The sequence below is a fragment of the Apteryx rowi genome, unplaced genomic scaffold (genome assembly GCF_003343035.1).
Source record: "Apteryx rowi isolate R43461 unplaced genomic scaffold, aptRow1 scaffold_26, whole genome shotgun sequence".
Lineage (NCBI taxonomy): Eukaryota > Metazoa > Chordata > Aves > Apterygiformes > Apterygidae > Apteryx > Apteryx rowi.
In genome coordinates this window covers 2,445,845-2,465,882 of record NW_020448974.1, presented here as the reverse complement: position 1 = coordinate 2,465,882, position 20,038 = coordinate 2,445,845, and the positions used below count along the sequence as shown (strand labels likewise).

The following is a 20,038-nucleotide window of genomic DNA, read 5'->3' as shown; positions in this document are numbered from 1 at the left end:
CACTGTGTTACACTGCAGAGTTTTATGGAATTCTGTATATGCTTTTTGAAAAAGGTATCTCAGGTTTTATGGTAAAAATATTTTCGATTGTTTTTCAAAGATGCAAGTGTAATGACTGTCCTTTTGATTATATTTATAAAAAATGGCCTTCTCCAAAACCTAATGGTAAGCGTGAAGCAAAAAAGAAAAAGGAAGTGGTTCAGGGGATACTAGTCCCTCATTGCACCCAATCTTCAACTGCAGTAAATGTTCGAGTCTTTTTAGGAACCTTTTTAATACTTTCTGTTTTTTACCGTGAAGACAATTTAACAGGACAAAACAAGAAACTTGAACCTTGCTTTTTTCTGCCTTCCAGGAAATATCTATAGTCCAGAAATGTAGGAATTACGCAGCAAAACCATGAAATCAGTAATTTTCCCCATTAGCAGATAAGTAAATAAAACTGGTGAAGAACGCAACAAAACGTACACAGTTTGCATTCCTGCCCTCAATCCATGCGGAGCAAGGTGTGACGTGKTTATCGTGCTCGTGCGTTGACACCCAGCATCTCCCTCCTTCCCCAGCTCTCCCTCGCTGCTGGTTGCACCATTTAGCTCCAAAAAATGGGCTCCAAAAATGCCCGGCCTCCTGCCACCCGCCGTCCATCCTCTGGCACAACTGCACACAGGAAAAACCCACAGGATTTCCCATGGGAAGTTGTGGGAACTGCCACGGGCCATGCGCTGGCGGCACCGGTTCCCTGGGGAAAGCCTTTCTCCGCGGTCAAGGCAGCGCACCCTGGGCGAGCTCGCAGGCGCCCGGCGGGGAGATCTATCGCTCAGCCATCGTCGAGAGCAGAAAAAGGCCAACGCAAAAGCATCTAACAACAACGCCGCGCTCGGGGGCAGAGGTGCACGCGTGTACAGTGCGCACGACCGGTTCGTAGCGGCACGCTTCTCGGCACGCGTCACCTGTGATCTATCGGCTCCGCTGACACCTCCCGGGAACGAAACCCACCGCTTCGCTCCCAGCAGCGGAGCCTACCCCAGCCCGACATCCCCGCTCCGCGCTATAGCCCGGTGCTGTCTCGCTTCTCCTCTGACCGATTCCACGCAGCCCAGATCGCTCTGCCTGTGCAGTCGTGCGGGGCTACAAACAGCAAAGGAATAACGTAACAGCAGAGAGCAGCGCCGTCTCCGGTCTCCATTACAACGAATCACGGTTTTGATGGGAACGAGGGTCAGAGGTCTATGGAGCAGCAGGCCAGGCTTGCTGCAGGCCCTATGTGGGGTCTCAAGACTCTTCTCGAGTCCGGTAGAGCAAGAACATCCCCTTCTGGCGGCCCGATATCTCCGAGAAGCCCTGCCTGCGCCGACCTCCCGCCCARTCGGGGCAAACCGGCATCTCGTCCCGGTATTCCCTCCATCCAGCCCCTTCAGAGGCTGAGCCAACCCGAGCCCATCCCGAGGGGCCGGGTCCCACGCGGGATGCTGACCTGCCGCTGGCTCGCTCGCCGTGACGCTCGCGCCGGCTCCCCCCTCCCACCGCACCAGGCTTTTGCCCGTTCTTCCCCCAACCCCAGCAAAACGCCCTTCACGTAAAAAGGAGAAACTGAAGTCAGTTATCAGCCTCGGGGGAGGGCAGAAAGCTCGAGCCGGCTTTCTAGCCCTGCCAGCTCGGCGGCGATGCAGATCGACCTAACAGGCCGAGCCATCAGTAAGCCTTTAATAAAGTAAACAAATCCAATAAATTTCAAGTCCAAATCTACAGGGAAAAACCTCCTGTTCACTGAAACATTCTTCATCATTGTGGCAGCTTGTTTCTTACATTATTGCATTTCCAATTCCCTGTAATTACAGCTGCTGTGAAGAACTATCAATTTCCTAATTTATAYGACTTAATTATCAGGACGCTGATAATTTGAAATGAGAAGAGTCTATTTCTAAGCCCCAGCAAGACCTAATACACCACCAGACTSCGTCTGCAGCTTAAAACCACAACCCAGCTTATAATCCATTAGCAGCGAGTTTTGTAGCCATGGAAACGGGAGAGAAGAGGGGAAGCTGGAGCTAGGCTGGAGGGGATGAGGCGGCGCAGCGGCGCTCGCGTTGGGGCGCCGGGCTCGGCTCGGCTCGGCCGTCGCGCGCCGCGCTGAGCTCGCACGGCGAACTGCTCCGCAGCAGGGCCCGTGCCGCAAGCACGGAGACGAGCACAAAGCTGCCGGTCTGYGCGCTCCTTGTGTTTATTTCCATGCCGGCGCCGCCGCTAAGGTGAACTACAATATGATTAGTAAGAAGCACGGTCTTTAAAAAAAAATGAAGTGAAATGTCCTGTAATAACACCCATTTGGCTGCAAACTGCAGAATGCAAAAGTCTTTCCAGACAAAGGTAAGACAAATAGCTAAAAGAAACCCTTCTCATTCCTGTTGGCAGTAAAAAAGGCACAAAGGAAAACAGGATGTTTCATAAAAATATAAATGGGGAGGGTGGTGAAACTCTGCCTGAGAATTAAACATGGACTATTTTATTTGTCCTTAGTATTACTTTCCCCTCATTTCCTCTCCTACTCCCTGAAACTTCTGTCATATCTACCCTTTTAGTTAGCAACAGTAAATTTATTTAAAGGACTTGCATGAAAAAAGTACTTGTGCCATGCGCAAAAAGCCTTAAAAATGGCTTTTTGCTGAAARCAAACAGAGGAAAACCATTACTGAAGCCGCACCCACACACTGGGCTGCTTTGCTCATCAGGCAAGAATGATGCTATCAGGGTGCGCTTGACTTAATCCGGGTTGCAAAGAGCAGAAGAGAAAGCAGTGTGCCCCATGGGGAATTTTGGTAAAATTGACMCGTTTTGGCTCACTCTGCCAGGAGGCGAGTGCTGGGAGCCCCCCCCTGCTCCAGGGCTTGCAGCTTCCCAGAACTCATGGGACAATTTTCCTCACGACACCCAGCTCTCCRTGGAGGTCCATTCGCCCACTTGCCATATCAAACGGCTGCAAACTGCTAAATATTTGGATTGGAAAAAAAAATCAGTGCCAGTTAATAAAGGGGTTGTGTGAAAAGACTTAATACTGAATGTTATCAAAATATCTAAATATATACCTACAAGCCATTTGCATTATCTCATTTCTTTCAGGACTGTTCCAAAAGACAATTTTTTACTTTCTTTGATATTTTCGTATTCTTTACTGCCCCCGTGTGGTTTGTAACTTAGAGGAAAAATTATTTTCTCAAGCTCAATGTGATGTTAAATAGATAATGTCTATGTAGGATATAGGCAATAAAAGAATTGCAAGGGAGAGTGAAGTAGTTTAATACATTGCACAGCACCTGAACAGCACYGCTAATTTTGGGGGGTTAAAGTCACATGCACTACTTCTGAAATTTATTTTTTCCTTGTGTAGAAGTCTAAACCATATAAAGTAGAGTAAATGATTTCTAAAACATCCCCAAATTTTCTAGGCTTAATATAAAGGTAAGTATAGAAAACGTAGACAATGGAGCCAAATGCCTATGGAAAAATGTTCCATGTGAAAAGGGAGATATTAACCCCAAGAATACGGGTTTCAGGGGACATCACCCTGGACAACGGCCTCTCCCTGTGAGCAGTGAAGTCCAGGGAGGGAAGCGTTTCTGGTTAGCCATTTGGCACCATCAACATGTTTAATCTGTTTAATAATCTTGTAGCCACCTGAGTCTACTTTGTTTTCTGCCTTTATTGCCAAACACTCTATCCCCTGCGACAGAGGAGTGGCTAATTAGATGAAACGTAATTAAAGCGGCTGCCTAGGAACAATATTCAGGAATTTTTGCAGAAATCTCCTGTGAAAGTGGTAGTAAAAGAAGTAAATATAATTATACTACTGGGTTTACAATCAATACTAGAACAGCAAATCCCTGAGTGTCAGAAGAGAGTTGCTTATATACTGCTCCATTTTTTAATCATGCAAGTTGTTGCTAATTTGCGATAACAAAAAAGCTAGGGTGTAGAATTTGCTTTAAACATAAAACTTACTACTATTAGACATTTCCAATATGCACAAAATATAAAACTGCTTTCTAAAATAATGCTGAAAGACTTCAGTTCTGCTTGATCTAAGTGYAAGTCCTGGGATCCCTTCACGCACCATGGGCACAAAAAGCTGCAGATTGGGACTGATTTTAAAATGCTGGGATTCTGTACCCAGGTCTTAACATGCAAAGCAATTGCTTAACACACACAGACATACACACGCGCACACACACGCACAGAAACACAAAGATGAAGGTCTTTTCTGMAAGATGTTATCAAAATAAAAATCTGTTTAAATATACACGTTGCTGAGGGGAGCAGCATAAATGCACATTTTTTAAGCAATTCTTCCCAGTATCTGATAATTTTCTAAACAGAAAGATCTATGCTGACAGACGTGCTCCACAGCATTCTCAAATTTCTTATGATTTTTTGAAACGGTGTTTGTACATTTTATTTATTAGCAGTGCAGAAGTGCCACATTATCCTGAGGAACACAGCCTTCCTTGTTYATCTGCTCCTGCTGTTTCCTTTCAAATCCAATCTTGTAAACTGGGGAACGCAACCTCCCCAGCAGTCCCACATAAACTGATTACTTACAAAATTATTTGCAAAGACATGCTAACGTCAGTGGTGATTAGCTCGCAGGATGCAGCATGCAGTGACGCTCCTGAGCCCCGGTTAGTGATGCTAAGTCACTGTCAGCAGCGAGCCCAACGGGGCTTTGTAATAATTTAGAGAGAAAGAAAGGCAGCAATCAAGGAAGTATTTTCTTCCACAAAAAAACGTAATTCTTGAGTMTCATCTTTGCATCAGAACATAGCTCCAACTTTCTTTAAGGGAACTTAGGGCCACAATTCACAAGGACTGAGGATGAATTTTGCCTATGAAGCAGCAGCTGTATTACATGGTTCAGCTCTTTTTTAGGTGGACTCATCTGATGACAAAAATTGACCAAGGACTTCTGTCCCTGTACTAGCTGTCTATACTTCTAACTCTGAAAATATATTTACAGCTTAGAGCAGTGAAATTCAAGGTCCGGTTTACCCGTTCAGTGACAATGCATTTGAGATGCTCCTTTGTATTTATCCCAGATACATTATCTCAGGGTAGCTTTTGTTATGTGTCTGTTTGATACGCAAAGAGGCTTTGTAACACCCTTTTGCTGAGATTTATGACTTGTTTTTCTATCATGCTTGCACATTGGTAAGGCGGGTCCTAACTGCAATTATTACAAAATAAGTACTCTAACGCATACATAAAACTCTGCATAGAAAAGTGGACAGATATTTACTGAAACTCTATCTGTAGACTGTTTTGGACAAAATGGTATAAAACATATTTAAACAAAGATGCTTTTAACATCCTTGAGTTAAACAAGTTTCAATGAAACCAGCAAGTAATTCTATTTTCAAATAAGAAGAGGTGCAAATCATTGTGAAAGGACAGCCCTCTTCTGTAGACGCTATTCTGAGGTAAAAACAGTAGATAAGTGATCAAGGTTAAGAAAAAATAAGTCACTGATTGCATAAGAAATGCCATGATTATTGCACTAGGAAATATTTAGCAATGAAAAATGATCTCATTCTCCTTTTATGCAGGTGCGGTATTAAATTTGGTAAAATCATGCATTAATAACATGGACACCTTTTCAAAAATAAAATGTTGATTTTTAAATGCAGTATTTTAAGTTCTGGGCTATAACATTTACACTGCCCTCAAACAACATAAGCAGTAAAAATACTGCTCTAATATAATGGCCCCAATAACCTTAGATATATTCTTAAAACAGTTTACAGCACAGGAGTTTCAAATTTTTTTGGCCAAAAATGTAACTTAACCAATGTATGAGACTGAAAGTATGATTTGTGTCAGAAATCTTTGCCCTAACAACGCAAGAAAATTTGTTAGAGGTACACTACATGCAAATTAAAAGTCTCAATATGTATTCTCAATGCTTATATTTGTCTTTTATGGAAATAATTGAGTGAGTTGGTGTGTTAGTGAACTAATTAAAATGGAAAGTAAACAGGTGAATTAGTGTTTCAGGTATCAAAGCAACTGTGCATATGGGTAATACACCCTATGGTATAGTATACCCCAGTTTACATATACAAATATATGTACGTAGTATATTATACCATAATACATGCATGTTACATATTATGCAAGTTTATCTATTTAAACATGTAGTGGGCATAAGTACTATCTGATCTGCAGAACTTGTCTCCAGTTCCACAAGTGTCCTTCAAATCGAAGATGCACTATTTCCACTTTCCACGGGAAGGCGGCACTCATCTCGCTCATCCCTTGACAACGAAGGGCACGCTGCATCTGCTGAGGTTCGAGGACCACTTTTTTGTAAGGAAACTTTCAACCTGGGGAATACGTTGTGGCAAATCACAACAGATGCTTACTTCAAATAATTTTTATCCGTTTAAACAAGCTTAAGCTAGGGAATAAAACAAGTGCATCCTTAAAACATGGTGAGAATGAAACTGAATTTAACAAACTTCAAACATTCATAGAGAAGGTTTTGTGAAGAGAGACACGGACGAGAGCACTAAGGAGAAAACCGCCTTGAGGCAGGGGGTACTTACAGGACAGCCCTGGAAGAGACAGGAGGGGGAGAAAAACTGCCTCATTAGTAAAGGGCTTGCAAAGCACAGCAACAACGATTAGTAGCAGAAGAAAACAAGCAAAGAGACAGCAGCGACCGCACAGAAATGGATACACCGGCTAAGCACAGAAAAACCAAGGAAAAGGAGCGCCGGTATTAACCACGCTACCGACGAGGTGCACGGTAGAGCAGAGCACGGCGCAGTACGGGGCTTCCCAGCGTCTGCTGTTCAGTTTTAACCTCAGTCTTGTACGTACGCACGTTTCACGCATGAAACGACCCTGATGTCATTAAACCACTGAAATGCCTAAAGCCGCATGTACGTATAAATGTTGGTGGGCTGGGGTCGCAACGACAAACGAATACTGCAGGTGCGTGACAGACAAGGCCTTTTCTTGCCTTAGGTGTTGAGACATACGTTTAAACTTCCTCTATACAGGGGATGAAGAAATACCTGTTATCAATAGGATTTTCAGCTTACTTTCTTCATCTTTTATCACAATATGTGTACTGAGAAGAACCTCATGGAGAAATGAGCTCCAAGCTCCTAAGAACTGAGATCTAAAAAGTGTGTCATCTGGTTAACAATCTGCAAATTCTCCAGTTCCAAACATGGTGAGTGGATGGGAAACCTCCGGATAACTGCATATGGGAATTTCCCATGCCAAACTGGAGTATAAAACAGATGGACTCATCTAACAGCATTTCTATAAAGCTGCAAAGTATTCCCTAATGATTAAATATGCACAATTTAAAAATAGGAATGAGTGCCACAGTCAAAAAAAGGAGCTCTTCTTTTTATATCTCTCTATACATAAAAAGTGTGGATTGATGTGCCAGTGATATTTTGGCTGGTCACGGTTTCAGTATGGCTTAGTGTCTGCTGCCTGAAAACTGAATTTAATCTTTTCTTTTAGAATGTGAAGTGTCAGCAACACTGCTTCTCTTTTCCACATTACCTTTGCTGAACTGCCTGAAAATACAGTTATTGCTTCAAAAAGGGAACCCACACCTGTTAGATATAGATAYGCTAGAGAACAACTTTTTTTTTATTATTTCAAAAAACAAAGAGTAAACTAACTGCAGTATGACAGCTTTGGGGCAAAAGCATAGGCATCCTTCAAAGACTTAAAAGGAATGGCTCCTTTACAGGACTTTACACAGACACCAGAAGAACTCCCAAATAAACAAAATCACAAGSTCCTCTTCAGTATTTTTGAATGAAAGTATCATATTTAATTAGGAAGCTCACTGGCTTCTTAAGGAGCTACTGAGAGAACCCCCGGAGTCTTCTGCTACAGCCCTGCCAGGGTAACCGTGGCACAGTTACGCAGCCTCCAGCTTGGAATTGAAACTATTCTAATATGTCGTGGCTTTTGACTGAAGGAAAGAAAGAAAATGTCCTTTTGACTTAAAACTGCTCTGAATATCAGAAAAACGCCAGATTATTGCAGAAATTACTGGCCTTCTTTTTAATAAAGCAGATAGAAACTGCATTAAAAAAAAATTAAAGGGAGCATTAAAGATCTAAGAAATGCAGTAACTGCTGTGAGACAAACTGAAACGTTTTACTGATGTTTAGAAAGGGAATGATAAATAAATGAATGAGGTTTCTTTAGCATTAAAATAACAACATTAAAACTCATCAGAAAGCTTTAATTGTGACTCAAAGTCTGCAGAAATTTTCCACTTAATGCCAGCTGGACTGCCATAAAGACAGGCCTGACTATGTAAATAAACACGAGCTCCGCATGCGAGACATATACATGCAGACTGATACGTTACTTATTCATAAATTCATGTCTGCACATTTACACTTACTCTAGGATTAACACACAAGTCCGGTCAAGCAAAACGCTGCCCTGCCTTCTGGAGGAGTTCAGCATCGCATCGTCAACACAAGTATCTACAGCTCCTGCGTCACTGCAGAGGTTCAAGGTATTTATAACCAAGCCGGAAGGCCAAGCACCACATTGTCCCCGCGCTTACAATTCAAATGGTAAGATGTTTTAAAAGACATTTTCTTTAGGATGATAATAACAGTTATGTGCAGAAGCACTAAGATGTCATAAGTGCTTAAGCGAAATGTCACCACTGACTGTACATTTCCAATTTTCTCATACAAACTCTACCCTGTTCTGAACTCTGTTTCCTTCCTCCTTATGTTTCAATCTGCTTAGTCTGCAAAAGGAAAATACAGCTCCAGCAGCACAAAGCCGCTGCGAAAGTCACTCCTGTCCTGCCAGACAGAGATATGGTTTATCCAATACCTGAATTAATGCTAGAAAGCRGAAACTGGAAAGACAGCATACAACCAGTAAGACCTCCTCCCCACGGCACTATGGACCTGGCCCACAATGTTCACAAGCAGATGAAGATGGTATCTGCTTTTCCTGCCACTGACCAGGAACTATTCTGCAGAAAAAGAACTTTTCAGAATAATTTTGTCCTATTATTGCAGAGCGATTTTACTGTTATTCCCTTAATTAAACGGAATGGTACCAAACTAAGAGGCGTGAGAAGCCAAGGCCTCTTCTATGGTCAGGTTCATCCATGGCCAGAAGCATCACGGGCAGCAACGGCAGCAAACTGCTCTCCGCATCTCCACCACCACACCTCAGCCCTTACGTAGAGGACCAGGAGCAACAGATTATAAGTACTTGCTGCAACCTTGCGCTCAGCTGAAATTTCCAACAGTCCATGGATGTTTGGATATTTGTTCCCAAGGAAAGAGGGTCGGCTGCCACCTCCCAGGGTCCACGTGAACATGCCACGGGGACGCCACGGGGTCTAAGGGACACAATGCTGAGAGCTGGCCAGGGAACTCGGGGAATGATTTTGTTCTGCTTAAAACCCACAGAGGGAGCAGGGACTACACTGAAGGAAATAATCAGAACAAAAGAGAAGAGAGGGACTGTTACGTATCTTCCACACAGATGCCTTAAAATGAAGATTATATGGGCAGTAACCTATTCCCTCTTAACAATTTTTATTTGTGTGGATCACTTTAATTACCAAGGCTTACTGTAGAGACTCTGATTGTTTACACTTACTATGCAATGTTATATCACTTAATAAACCTTATACCTGCTGAATGTATCCACATGTAAGGCTTATAGTTACTGTGTTCTGTTTAATTAAAAAAATTAGTGATATAAGCCATGACATCTGCTTTATATTTAGTAACATTCCTTGTGGTGATAAAATGAAAAGAAGGGGGCAGACATAATAACCTCCTATTTTTAAACCAATATTATTCTACCATTATCGTAAGGTGATATTGTAAGTATCAAGAAGTGCTTTATTAAGCAGCACAAACCGTTACAGGAAACTGGGCTTGAAAAAACTGAAGCAAGACTCCTGCAATAGAAGTTTGAGAATCTGCATGTTCCCTTTTCCCAAACARAAAACAAAACAAGGTCGTAAATGGCACAAATATGTTACTGCTCCAATTATAAGCAGATATTATAAATGAAATAGGGTTGTACCATTTAAATCTCTCTTCTGCAGACTAGCAAACCCGTATATACCAAATACTGCCTATTGCGGTTAAAAGACTCGCTAGCTTGTGCTGGTCGAGCCACCTGGGACTGTCACCAGTTGCCATGGCAGCCTGGGCACGAACAATTAGGGAGCAGCTACAATTATTCTGCATACGCCTGTTGAGGAAGGAGTTTCGTTTCGAGATGGCCATAAATAACGCCATTCCAGAGAGAAAATTCACAACCACAGGTTAAAACAAAATGAAAAACAGTGACAGATTTTATCCTGCCTCCGCTTCCTAGAGGAGTGTATTTTTATCTCTAAATACTAATAATGATGCATCATCCATAAATCACTGAAGAGAGATTTGATTATGCTGCTACGTGAGCGGATAACTCATTTCTGGTTCATAACTTTTAGTGATAGGTGAGACCCCCCAAATATATATAGATTTATTAAGATTAAGTGAAGACTTGCTGTATGGAAAATACTCCCCTACACCAATCAATAATATATCTCATTTTATACATAGTGTACAACACTACATAGACAATATATAGACAGTATATACTGTCACAATATAAAAACTAAAGCTAACTCATGACTTTTGAAAGACAACAACTTATAGTAAAAAATAAAAATATTTAGCAAAGTCACTGCATGTTTCCATTAATGAAGCCACTGTCCTCTTTAACTCCTCTCTCATTTTCCAAATTTGGTCCCGTTTGCTGGTTAGCACCAACCATGCTATCTCCAGAACAGCGAGCTGCAAAGCAGGGTGCTGAAGCTGAACTAATTAGACTGTGAGACAGACTAATTATTTTTGAGACAGAGCTGACCCTATGCAAAACTGCTGTTTCTGGGACTCAATCCAGTAGCTTTACGCCATGCAGCCCCTCAGGATTTCTACACCACTTTTTGTTGCAGAACATAGATAAATCCTAACTATTAATTCTGCAACCCATGTATTTACAGTAGGTTCAAGATAAAAAACAAGAGATTATAGATTCAATATGCAAACATACTGCATATGATTATGGGCACTTTAAAATAGATATTTTTGTGATAAACATCGAAGTCTGAGAAATAGATAAAATTTAAATAAAATRATGTTTAAAAAGATATGTGCCAAAGATAGGTTCACCAAATAATTTTGATTTAAGTCCAGGTCTTCTTCTCTTGTTTGAACTGTAACTTTGGAAATATCTGCTTATTATATCAAGGCCCAAAATAGCTGATTTGCAGGTAGGTGAACATGATGCAAAGGAATACTGGCTTCCTCCAGCTGGGACATTAGCACACACAATAATGAATGTGCCCTTTTTCCTTTTATTTTGGCACTCGTCTTTGTGCTGCCTCTGTCCTGAGAAAAAAAAGCTAGACTTCCCTAACTAGGTTACTAACACTAACGTATACACAGCCACTCAATTCCAGCTCTGCACTTTGCACAGAGATATGTAAGGGGCGAAAAAAACTGCTTTTAAAGTTATTTGTTCTAGGGAGGATAAAAAGTAAACATGATCTTGAATAGAAAATGACCTAGTGCAACAAAATAAAATCACACTGGTCAGATCACAATTGTAAAGAAAGGAAAATGAAATGGAGATTAAAATACTTCTCAAATGTATAACAAAAACCATAGTTCATGCTGCAGACAAAAATATGGTAGCTGATCCAAATGYGTTCAGAAGAAATTGATGCACCTTTTCTTTTTCCTTCTTGAAAGTTGAACATATGCCGTTTTTCCTCACTTTCTTGGGTTAACCCATCTTTTATAATAACAATGTAGATTTCTGCCTGATGGTGAACATAAAAAATTGCCATTTCAGGTTGAAAGGAACAGGCTCACGTGTTTGTATATGCACAACAGGTATATTAATTACTTTCTGGATAAACAGCGAGACTAAAATTGTAAATGTTTGACTAGAAAAAAGAAAACACAATATTGTAGATTGGAATATCTCAAACTCAATTTCAATACTGCATATGCTGCTGGAAAGAACACTCAAGTCAAAAGAGCTGAACCTAGCGGAGCCATCAGCAAAACACCTCCACGCCATACCTTTCTTGTTGCTGGCTTTAACGGACAGCAAGTATTTTGCTGTAATACCGTCTGCAGTTGTCAGAAGAGGCAGAGTTGCTGGCTAAGTCTGTTCGTTAAGTCACAACTCCTTGCATGGYACGGAGAGCCCATGCTTGTGACTACCAACCATTCCAATTTGCRTCACAGAAGGCAAGAAGACTCTGCTGAAAGTATTGTTTTTCTTCAGTGTTTCTTTTCTGCACATAACCAGCAATACCACTTTTCCTGAAACTTCTGTACCCGTATTACAGATTTCAGAATTTCAGGTAACAACCTTCTAAAAAAATTTTACAGTTCTAAATAATCAGTAGATAACATTATAATTATTTTCCCTAAAAGAGCCTGTTCAGTTTGAAATAAATATTTCAAGTATTAAAATGCTGCTATTTCTGAGAACTTCATTTTTCACTAGAGATACTAATGATAATGGCTGACAGATTTTGCCATAAGTGTTAAAAAACACACTGCAATTATTATATATATGTGACATAAAATATTTTACAATACCAACTTCTGAGTGTTATAACACAGAGCAGCTGAACTGTCAGATACATGATACCACTACTGAATTAAACCACTTGGCTCAATCTTCAAGAAATCAGAAGGAACATACTACAGTCACAGGCAACAGAAGTCATCACTCTCTAATATATAACTTTTTAATAGGCATTTTTATATAACAAAAGGAAAAATGTATGCAATATATAGCTGTACCCATTTATGTTTAAGCCTCACCTCAAACTTCTGTCTGAGCTCTGCATTTCCATCTTCATCAGCGTCTGGAATTGGAACATTATAATATTCACCTTCTTCTTGATTCAGCAGCTTGTACCTGTGGAACATTTGAGGAAAATGGTGCCTTTTCATGTTTTTTCCTTTTAGGTTTAAAATTGGATCGAGCTGTTTGTGTGTGGTTTGTATCAATGCGAGAGGTATGTAAARAACTGTTTTCAAAGATCTATAGCAAACTCGAAAATAGAACATATTGCACCTAACATTAGATCTTTATCTCAACTATTTGTGAAGGCACCTTCTACAGTTAATGGAGGGGGAAATATCCATCCCACCTATTCTATGATATGATGGAGGAGTCAACCCTGAAGGTGCCTATGAAGCCCTAGATGATTATCTTCAATGAGACATGTACTTTTGGGGAAGGTGTGATGAGTTCTACTCCTAGCTTGGGCTCTAACAGTATATTACATGCAGAGCATGTAATATGACAGCATTTTATCAAATCAGTTCCTCCATACTTTGAATTTGCATACATAACATGATATGCTTAGTACTAAATATATCATATTCAAGATCAAAATTCATATCACAAGACTATGCAAATAGAATTGAGCTTGCAGCAACTCCTGGCTGTAGCAGAAGTTTCATGTACACAASAAAGGGAAGCATTCCTTTTATTATCCCTCCTTGTTACTTATACTCCATGTTCTCCAGTTTTAGCTGCGTTTTCAGTGAATTTACAGCATATGAGGTATAGGAAAAAGCTACAAAAAAGTAGGTTATATTAAAGAAAATACTGTTCTTAAACTTATTCTTTGTGTGACACATTCTCTCCCTCTCTCTTTTCAGAAATTCTTACCATCCACTGGCTGGCATTTTCATAAGCTCTGACACCCCAAATGACAGAGATCCCATGAAATCATTTCTGGTTGTTCGATCCCAGTCCCAGACCTCTACAGATAACCGTCGATCTTTGTCTGTAGGTTTTAATTTACTAAAAAAAAAAGGGGGGGGGGGAGAAATAGAGAAGTTTTCAATGCAAAATTCAAATAAATCATTCCATACATAAAACGTGTCACAGTAAAAGGGGTTAGCCAGACTTACAATGTAAATGACTCATTCCAGTGTGGATTCAGAGTAGAACGGATGGTTTTTGTTTTCTGTTTACTTTCGTTCTTAGGATCTGGGATGAGTTTCAGTTTAACATAAGGATCTGAAAGTCCATTTGGATCCATGGGAATTAGGTTTTTTGCTTCTCGCACTGTCAATACAAAACACATAGCTGATTTGTATAGAATTACAAATGACCATTAACAAAGTAGTAAAACATCAAACTAGAGTTATTGAAACATGTTGAATGATAAAACAAATAAAATGTGAAGTCCACTTCTTAGCTGGTGTGGATGAAAGTAGTTGTACTGTGAAGTTGCACTTAGCGATATTTATAAGAACAGTAGAAAGAAACAAGAGAAGAAGGCAACTTATAACTGCTGTGCAGCTGCGAAGTAGCTCTTTTTCTGCAACGGGATGATTAAGTGTCCAAATCCATCTCTGTACATTTGTAAGTGAGTAGCTATTCTTTGTGCTTTTATTTACTCATCAATTTTAAGTTGTACAACTGCAGAACTACCACCCAAATAGTCTAAGGGTGATAGTCAGATCACAACGGATTACAAAAGATAGATTACTCCATACAACATATCATTGAYAGACATCTAACACTAAACTTCCCCCACTCTCATTGTTCATTAGCTGCTAGACGGAACCACTGTAAGTGTTATGTCATGACATCAACCTAAGAAAAGTGCACAGAAGACAGGTTTAACTTGGGCTTCACAAAAACATTAATGTAGCCTCTAATTTTACAATGTCAGAAGAAGGCACAAACTGAGTTAATGTATCTCATGTCGCATTTACCAGGGGCTTGGTGACCTGCAGGTTGCAGTCTAGCTAGAATTACAACAGCAGCTGCAGGACTTCATTTACAAGTTCAGGAGTCATTGCAGAGGAGTGGAGTATTTTAATGCATGAAGAAATACAGTATTTCCTCCCCCCTGCAGAGGACTGGCATAACACCCATGTAACATTTATACGGCATGTAAGGTTTTATTCTATGTTAATGGCATTCAGGCATCAGCTTCTGTTGAACCTCAAAAAACAGGTGAACTTCACTTGTGCTGTGAAACACTGTCCCACCCAAATCTGTCATGTTGTGACGAACTCCAGTTAACGCTGATCGAGTTGTAGATATGGAACAGATTCAGAGCTTACAATTGGGGATCTCAAAATATACTGCACTGGGAGCAGTAATCCTCTAAGCCTCATTTGCTCAGAAAATAGCTTTCATTTGGAAATTCCCTTGTGAGATTTGTATTTTAAGATTAAAATCGTTCCTGGAAGGAAAATCTCAAGAAGCTTTTGGTATGATACAGTTCACAGGATTTGAAGGAAGGCCAGCATTTTAGAATCAGTCACTAGAGATATGATCCTGGAATGACAGTGTACTCAGCTACTGCTTTCACAATTTTGACTTCAGAGATGTATGTTTTCCATTTATCAAGCTAACTGAAGAAATCTGAAAGGAAATTTAAGAAACGTCAATCTTCAAATCACCTGATATTTCTTGCAAGAAAACATCTCCAACAAATATTTGAACTTTAGAGTCACTGAAGAACACAATCAGAACTAATGCAAAAGAAAAAGCTGTCAGGATCTTCAGCAACAGATAGTTACCGTTCGTACAGGGTACTTACTCTCTGTATCCTACAGTAAACAGAGAYGTATTTCAAAATAATTAATGATCTTTCCTCCCTCTCTCCCAAATCTGAATGGCATTTTCAGATGATAAATACAACTTAAAGACCTTCCCAGGATTTYAACCTTTGATTTCCTGGCTTGCAGGATAAATGGCATCCAGGCCACAGAAATATTTTGAAGTGGATTGTTTACTCTCATTATTTATTGAATAAGAGGAGGACAGTTTTTGGTCAACAGTCAAATGACTTGCAAAGCAGCTGAAGAACATCTTTTCAGAATGCCCTTTGTTTTCCCTCTAGAAATAAAGGCGTGATTGTGGTGGACCGACAACTGTACACTACTGCTTCTGTAAGACAGAAGAAGATAGACAAGAAACAGAAAGCCCAGGACAGATATTACTGTGCTTTCCGTAAGGACAGAGACATGAAGAATTGTGAAGTGTTGACAATATCCTCATTATAACAGCACTGAAGGTGAYTTATGAAATCAAATACTGGTTCCGTCCCGGTTCATACCCACTAGGTGTATTTGCCAGTTGCATGTGACTAGCTCCGGGCTTATACTTTTCTTTTACAAGACGGGTAGACTGTTTTAGTGCTCATAATGATTGTGGTCTTCCAAATGACATAACTGCTAAACAGTGTTTAGCGCAAATCTCCTGCTTAGTGTCATTTGGAAGAACACAATCATTGTGAGCGTGTGGAGCTGCAGAGGGAAAACTCTCTTGGAGAGAAAACRGCCACTGCCACCGAAGACACCTCAGTTCAAACTCTCTGAACTAGTCCATTTAATGAGAGAATATTAGCTGGGACAGAACAGCTGGAAGAGGGAAACAACGGACATAGCAGGTGTCYTTCTAGTAGCAATATCCAAAATAGTTGTAGAAAGAAGGTCAAATACAGAATTCAAGCTACTTATTTGGAACATATTACATTACGTGTATTTGCCAGGATAATTCTCATGCCTAACAGATACCCTGCTGTAAATTAATTACTGAAAATAGATCAGGGCTGGAAAGGAATGACATTATCTTGAACCAACAGTTAATTGCTTAAGTTATTTTTCCTAATTTTGCATTCTTAAAAATGAGAGAAAGAAAGTGGTCATTGACTAAAATTTTAAAATAAAATATAATTTGACRGACTAAATTACATTCCTCAAAAATAGGCTATAAAATCATTTCCCTTTTTAAACCTTGAAGAAATAAACCAATATTAAAATTTAGCGCACTATAAATGATCTTCAWATACTTCTGAGAAATTAAAATTAAGATTAAATAAATAAGTTTAGTTAAATATTGTACAACCCGAAAAGGGCTATGCACCATAAAGTAAGTAAAGGATGAAGTGACATCCTCCCATGCAAATTGCTCTCTCCTCCTCTTAGCCCACATTAATTTTTTTTGTTCTCGTGTACACGGTGCTTATGACTGCACTGCTTGGTTCAGCACATGGGCTACTACCTCAAAACCCAGGCCTTTCAGAGAAACCAAATTACAATTTTTATTTCTACGCTCTAGCTTGACGTAAGTGAGGAGCTGAATTGCCTACATGTTCTACACCTTCCCAGAAATAAATACCAGGAAGCTTTTCACTAAAATTCCTTGAATAAAATTGCTCAGTTTTAACATGGTGTCTTCACACTAATCCTTTATATTTAAATTCTACCTGGGGATGTTCAGCGTGAAACCAAGCAGGTTTTGCAGAAATTGGTTTCTTGGATGCAGAAGCATTCTCTGTGGCTCGGATCCGGAGAGCTCCCTGGGGGAAGCTGTGACTGCCGAGCCTTGGTACAAGCTGTCGCTTCCAGCAAACAGCACCAACGCTGACAGCAGCAGGACCTGGCAGCATGTGTAAGGCTACTTCTTTCTTTTGCAGGAAACACAGAATAAGAAAAAAGTCTTCTAAATACAAAAAAAAGAGAGAAGCTCAGAGACGAACTGGGAAGGAAAGATGCAATATATACTAAACACAGGTTGCTAAAGAAAAAAAAAGTCATTATCTCACTCCTTGTTTTAAGATATCTGGTCCATTTGTATTTTTGTCTGTTTAATTAGTACCCTTAGACATCTTCTTCCAACTGATGTCACACTTCTTTTCTTGAGGAAACGGCATGATGATACTTGTGCCGAGCACAGCTTATAAAGAATTATCATCTCAGTGGCCCACCTCTTTGGCGGCATCCTATTTTTAACAAGTCAGGTCAGGTTTCTACAAGAGGGTTGACAAGAAGAAGAGATTTCCCCTCCCCATCAGAGGCACTAGCTTGTGCGTGTGGTTGAAACAGAGTAAGTTAAATCAAAAATAACTCAAAGAAAATAAATTTACTTACTGCGGCTGAATTCGGTTATAGCTGTCATCCATTAGCATAGTACAGCAGTATTACTAATTTGGACTGATAATTATTATGCCTTTCACTCATCAATTAGGAGTGATATGAAAGATCACACGTTGCTTTATAATTATTTGTTCGTTAAACTCAACACCATGACAGAGCTGTTATTCCTATTTATAGAAGGTTAAAGTGAGGAACACTTTTGCATCGTTTGGAGAGTAAACCTGGATAGAAACCTAGAATATCGCTCGCCAGTTCTCTGTCATAACTGTGGTGCTCAATAACGACCTCTGATGTGAGCAAAGCGGCTGCGAGGGGCTCCGTCTCCAAACGTTTTGTCCAGATGAGACTCTTAACAGGCACTGAGGCTGCACACGGAGGCAGAGGGAGTGGAGAGAAGCATATACAGAGGTTTCTAACAAATCCAGCTTTGCCCACGTTCTCCTTCTAACGCGGAAATGTTTGTGAGAATGCCACAGGGAGGAAAGTGTAACATTTTCCACCTCGACATTAATGAAGAAGAGATCATACCTATCTCTTCAGCAGGAAATGAAGACTGTTTTGTAATTGTTCTATTTAATTACGTGCTAGTTGTATTCCAGCAGTATCCAGAAGCCATGCCTAAAATTGGGACGCCCACTTTTCCAGAAATAGGACAAAGACATAAGCAAATACAGAGCTGGTTCTGAGGTACTCGTACTTTAAATAAATATCTAAATAAGACAGAGTGGGATGGCAGAGATCAACCGACATTTTCTATAAAGAGATGAAATTCAGGCACGTAAACTTTTGAGGAATTGCCCAGAGCGCGGGTGACAAAACCCTAACATCTCTTCAAGGGAATTTATGGGTCGCAAGTTGCAAAGCATATGCAGTTACAGATTTATAACTTCTTGTGATATCAGCAATGAAATGTAGTCATGGGAATGAGTAAATGTTTCTGTTCCTATAGCAGGGCAGAGTTATTAACAGCACAAGTTTACTCAGTTCCTTTTCAAGTGAGTCACAGCTACCTTCTTCCTGAATTCCCAAATATTGATAACAAAACAGCTTACTAATCCCCGCAACCATTTCTTGCCAACCTTTTGCTCCCTTCAGGCAACTTAGGTGAGCAGAAATCTCTCAACAGAATGTGAATAGCTGCTTTTAAAAGAAGCTTCCGATCTCGAATAGATTTGTCCAGCAAGCTATCTGGCAAAATGAAAACAGGGGAGAACGCTGCTAGCTCTAATTCGGGGAGCAGCTCACTCTTCCCGCAATGCTGCGCTAGCATGGAAGAGCGAAATTAATTTTTAAGTTCAAAATAATTTGCACATGAGCTTGTTAGCACCTCCGCTTCCTGGACAAATGTTATTCCATCGCTGTCGTTACTCCCTCATGAAGAACCCGGTGGGAGCCCAGGGACGGGCCGAGTTTCCTGGGGTGTCCGGAGAGGGGTGCAGGACCCTGGCGGCCCAGCCACGCGCCTTTCCCCCTCGAAGCTCGCCGCACTCCCCCCTGCCACGGCTTAGCACATTCACCTATTACTAGCAGGAACAGTTTTTCTCCCAAGTCGTGTACTTGTACTCTCTACCTGCAAAATCCCAAGCCACCTCCAGAACTGTCCTGCTACCAGTTTTTATCAAAACTACCACAGAATTTTTGCCTTGTGGAGCTCGCTGAGACTCRGTTGTGCAACTGATACCAAAACAAATCCTCTGTTTGAGGCAGTTTCTAATTTCTATACAGTTTTCAGTCACTAAAAGGCTTTCTGATATGAGACTTTTCTCTATTCCGTAACTATTCCCCCACTTAGCTAAACTTGCTTTTAATATCCCTCATGAGACCATTGCCTACTCATTACTCTTGATTTCCTGAATCCTGAAAGATGGTAACATAATGAATGGAGACTATTAGAAAGCCTGAATTTCACAGGTGATTTACACACAAGAAATAGATGAGTGATTAATTTTCCTCCTAGAACAAGCTGAAAAATGAACCAACATTTCATGGTACTTTATCCTTCTGTCTTTTATTAAGATATTCTCTCTTAT

General features: G+C 40.4%; 1 protein-coding gene across 1 annotated transcript in view; it reads right to left on the bottom strand.

Moving 5' to 3' along the window:
• Window positions 1–20,038, bottom strand: part of PRKCA (protein kinase C alpha) — a 158,917-nt gene that overhangs the window by 27,619 nt on the left and 111,260 nt on the right. The window contains exons 6-8 of the mRNA XM_026067521.1: window positions 14,019–14,175; window positions 13,774–13,908; window positions 12,915–13,011 (exon numbers count right to left, since the gene is read on the bottom strand). Of these exons, the coding sequence (XP_025923306.1) occupies window positions 12,915–13,011; window positions 13,774–13,908; window positions 14,019–14,175 (389 nt within the window). The remainder of the gene's footprint in view (window positions 1–12,914; window positions 13,012–13,773; window positions 13,909–14,018; window positions 14,176–20,038) is intronic.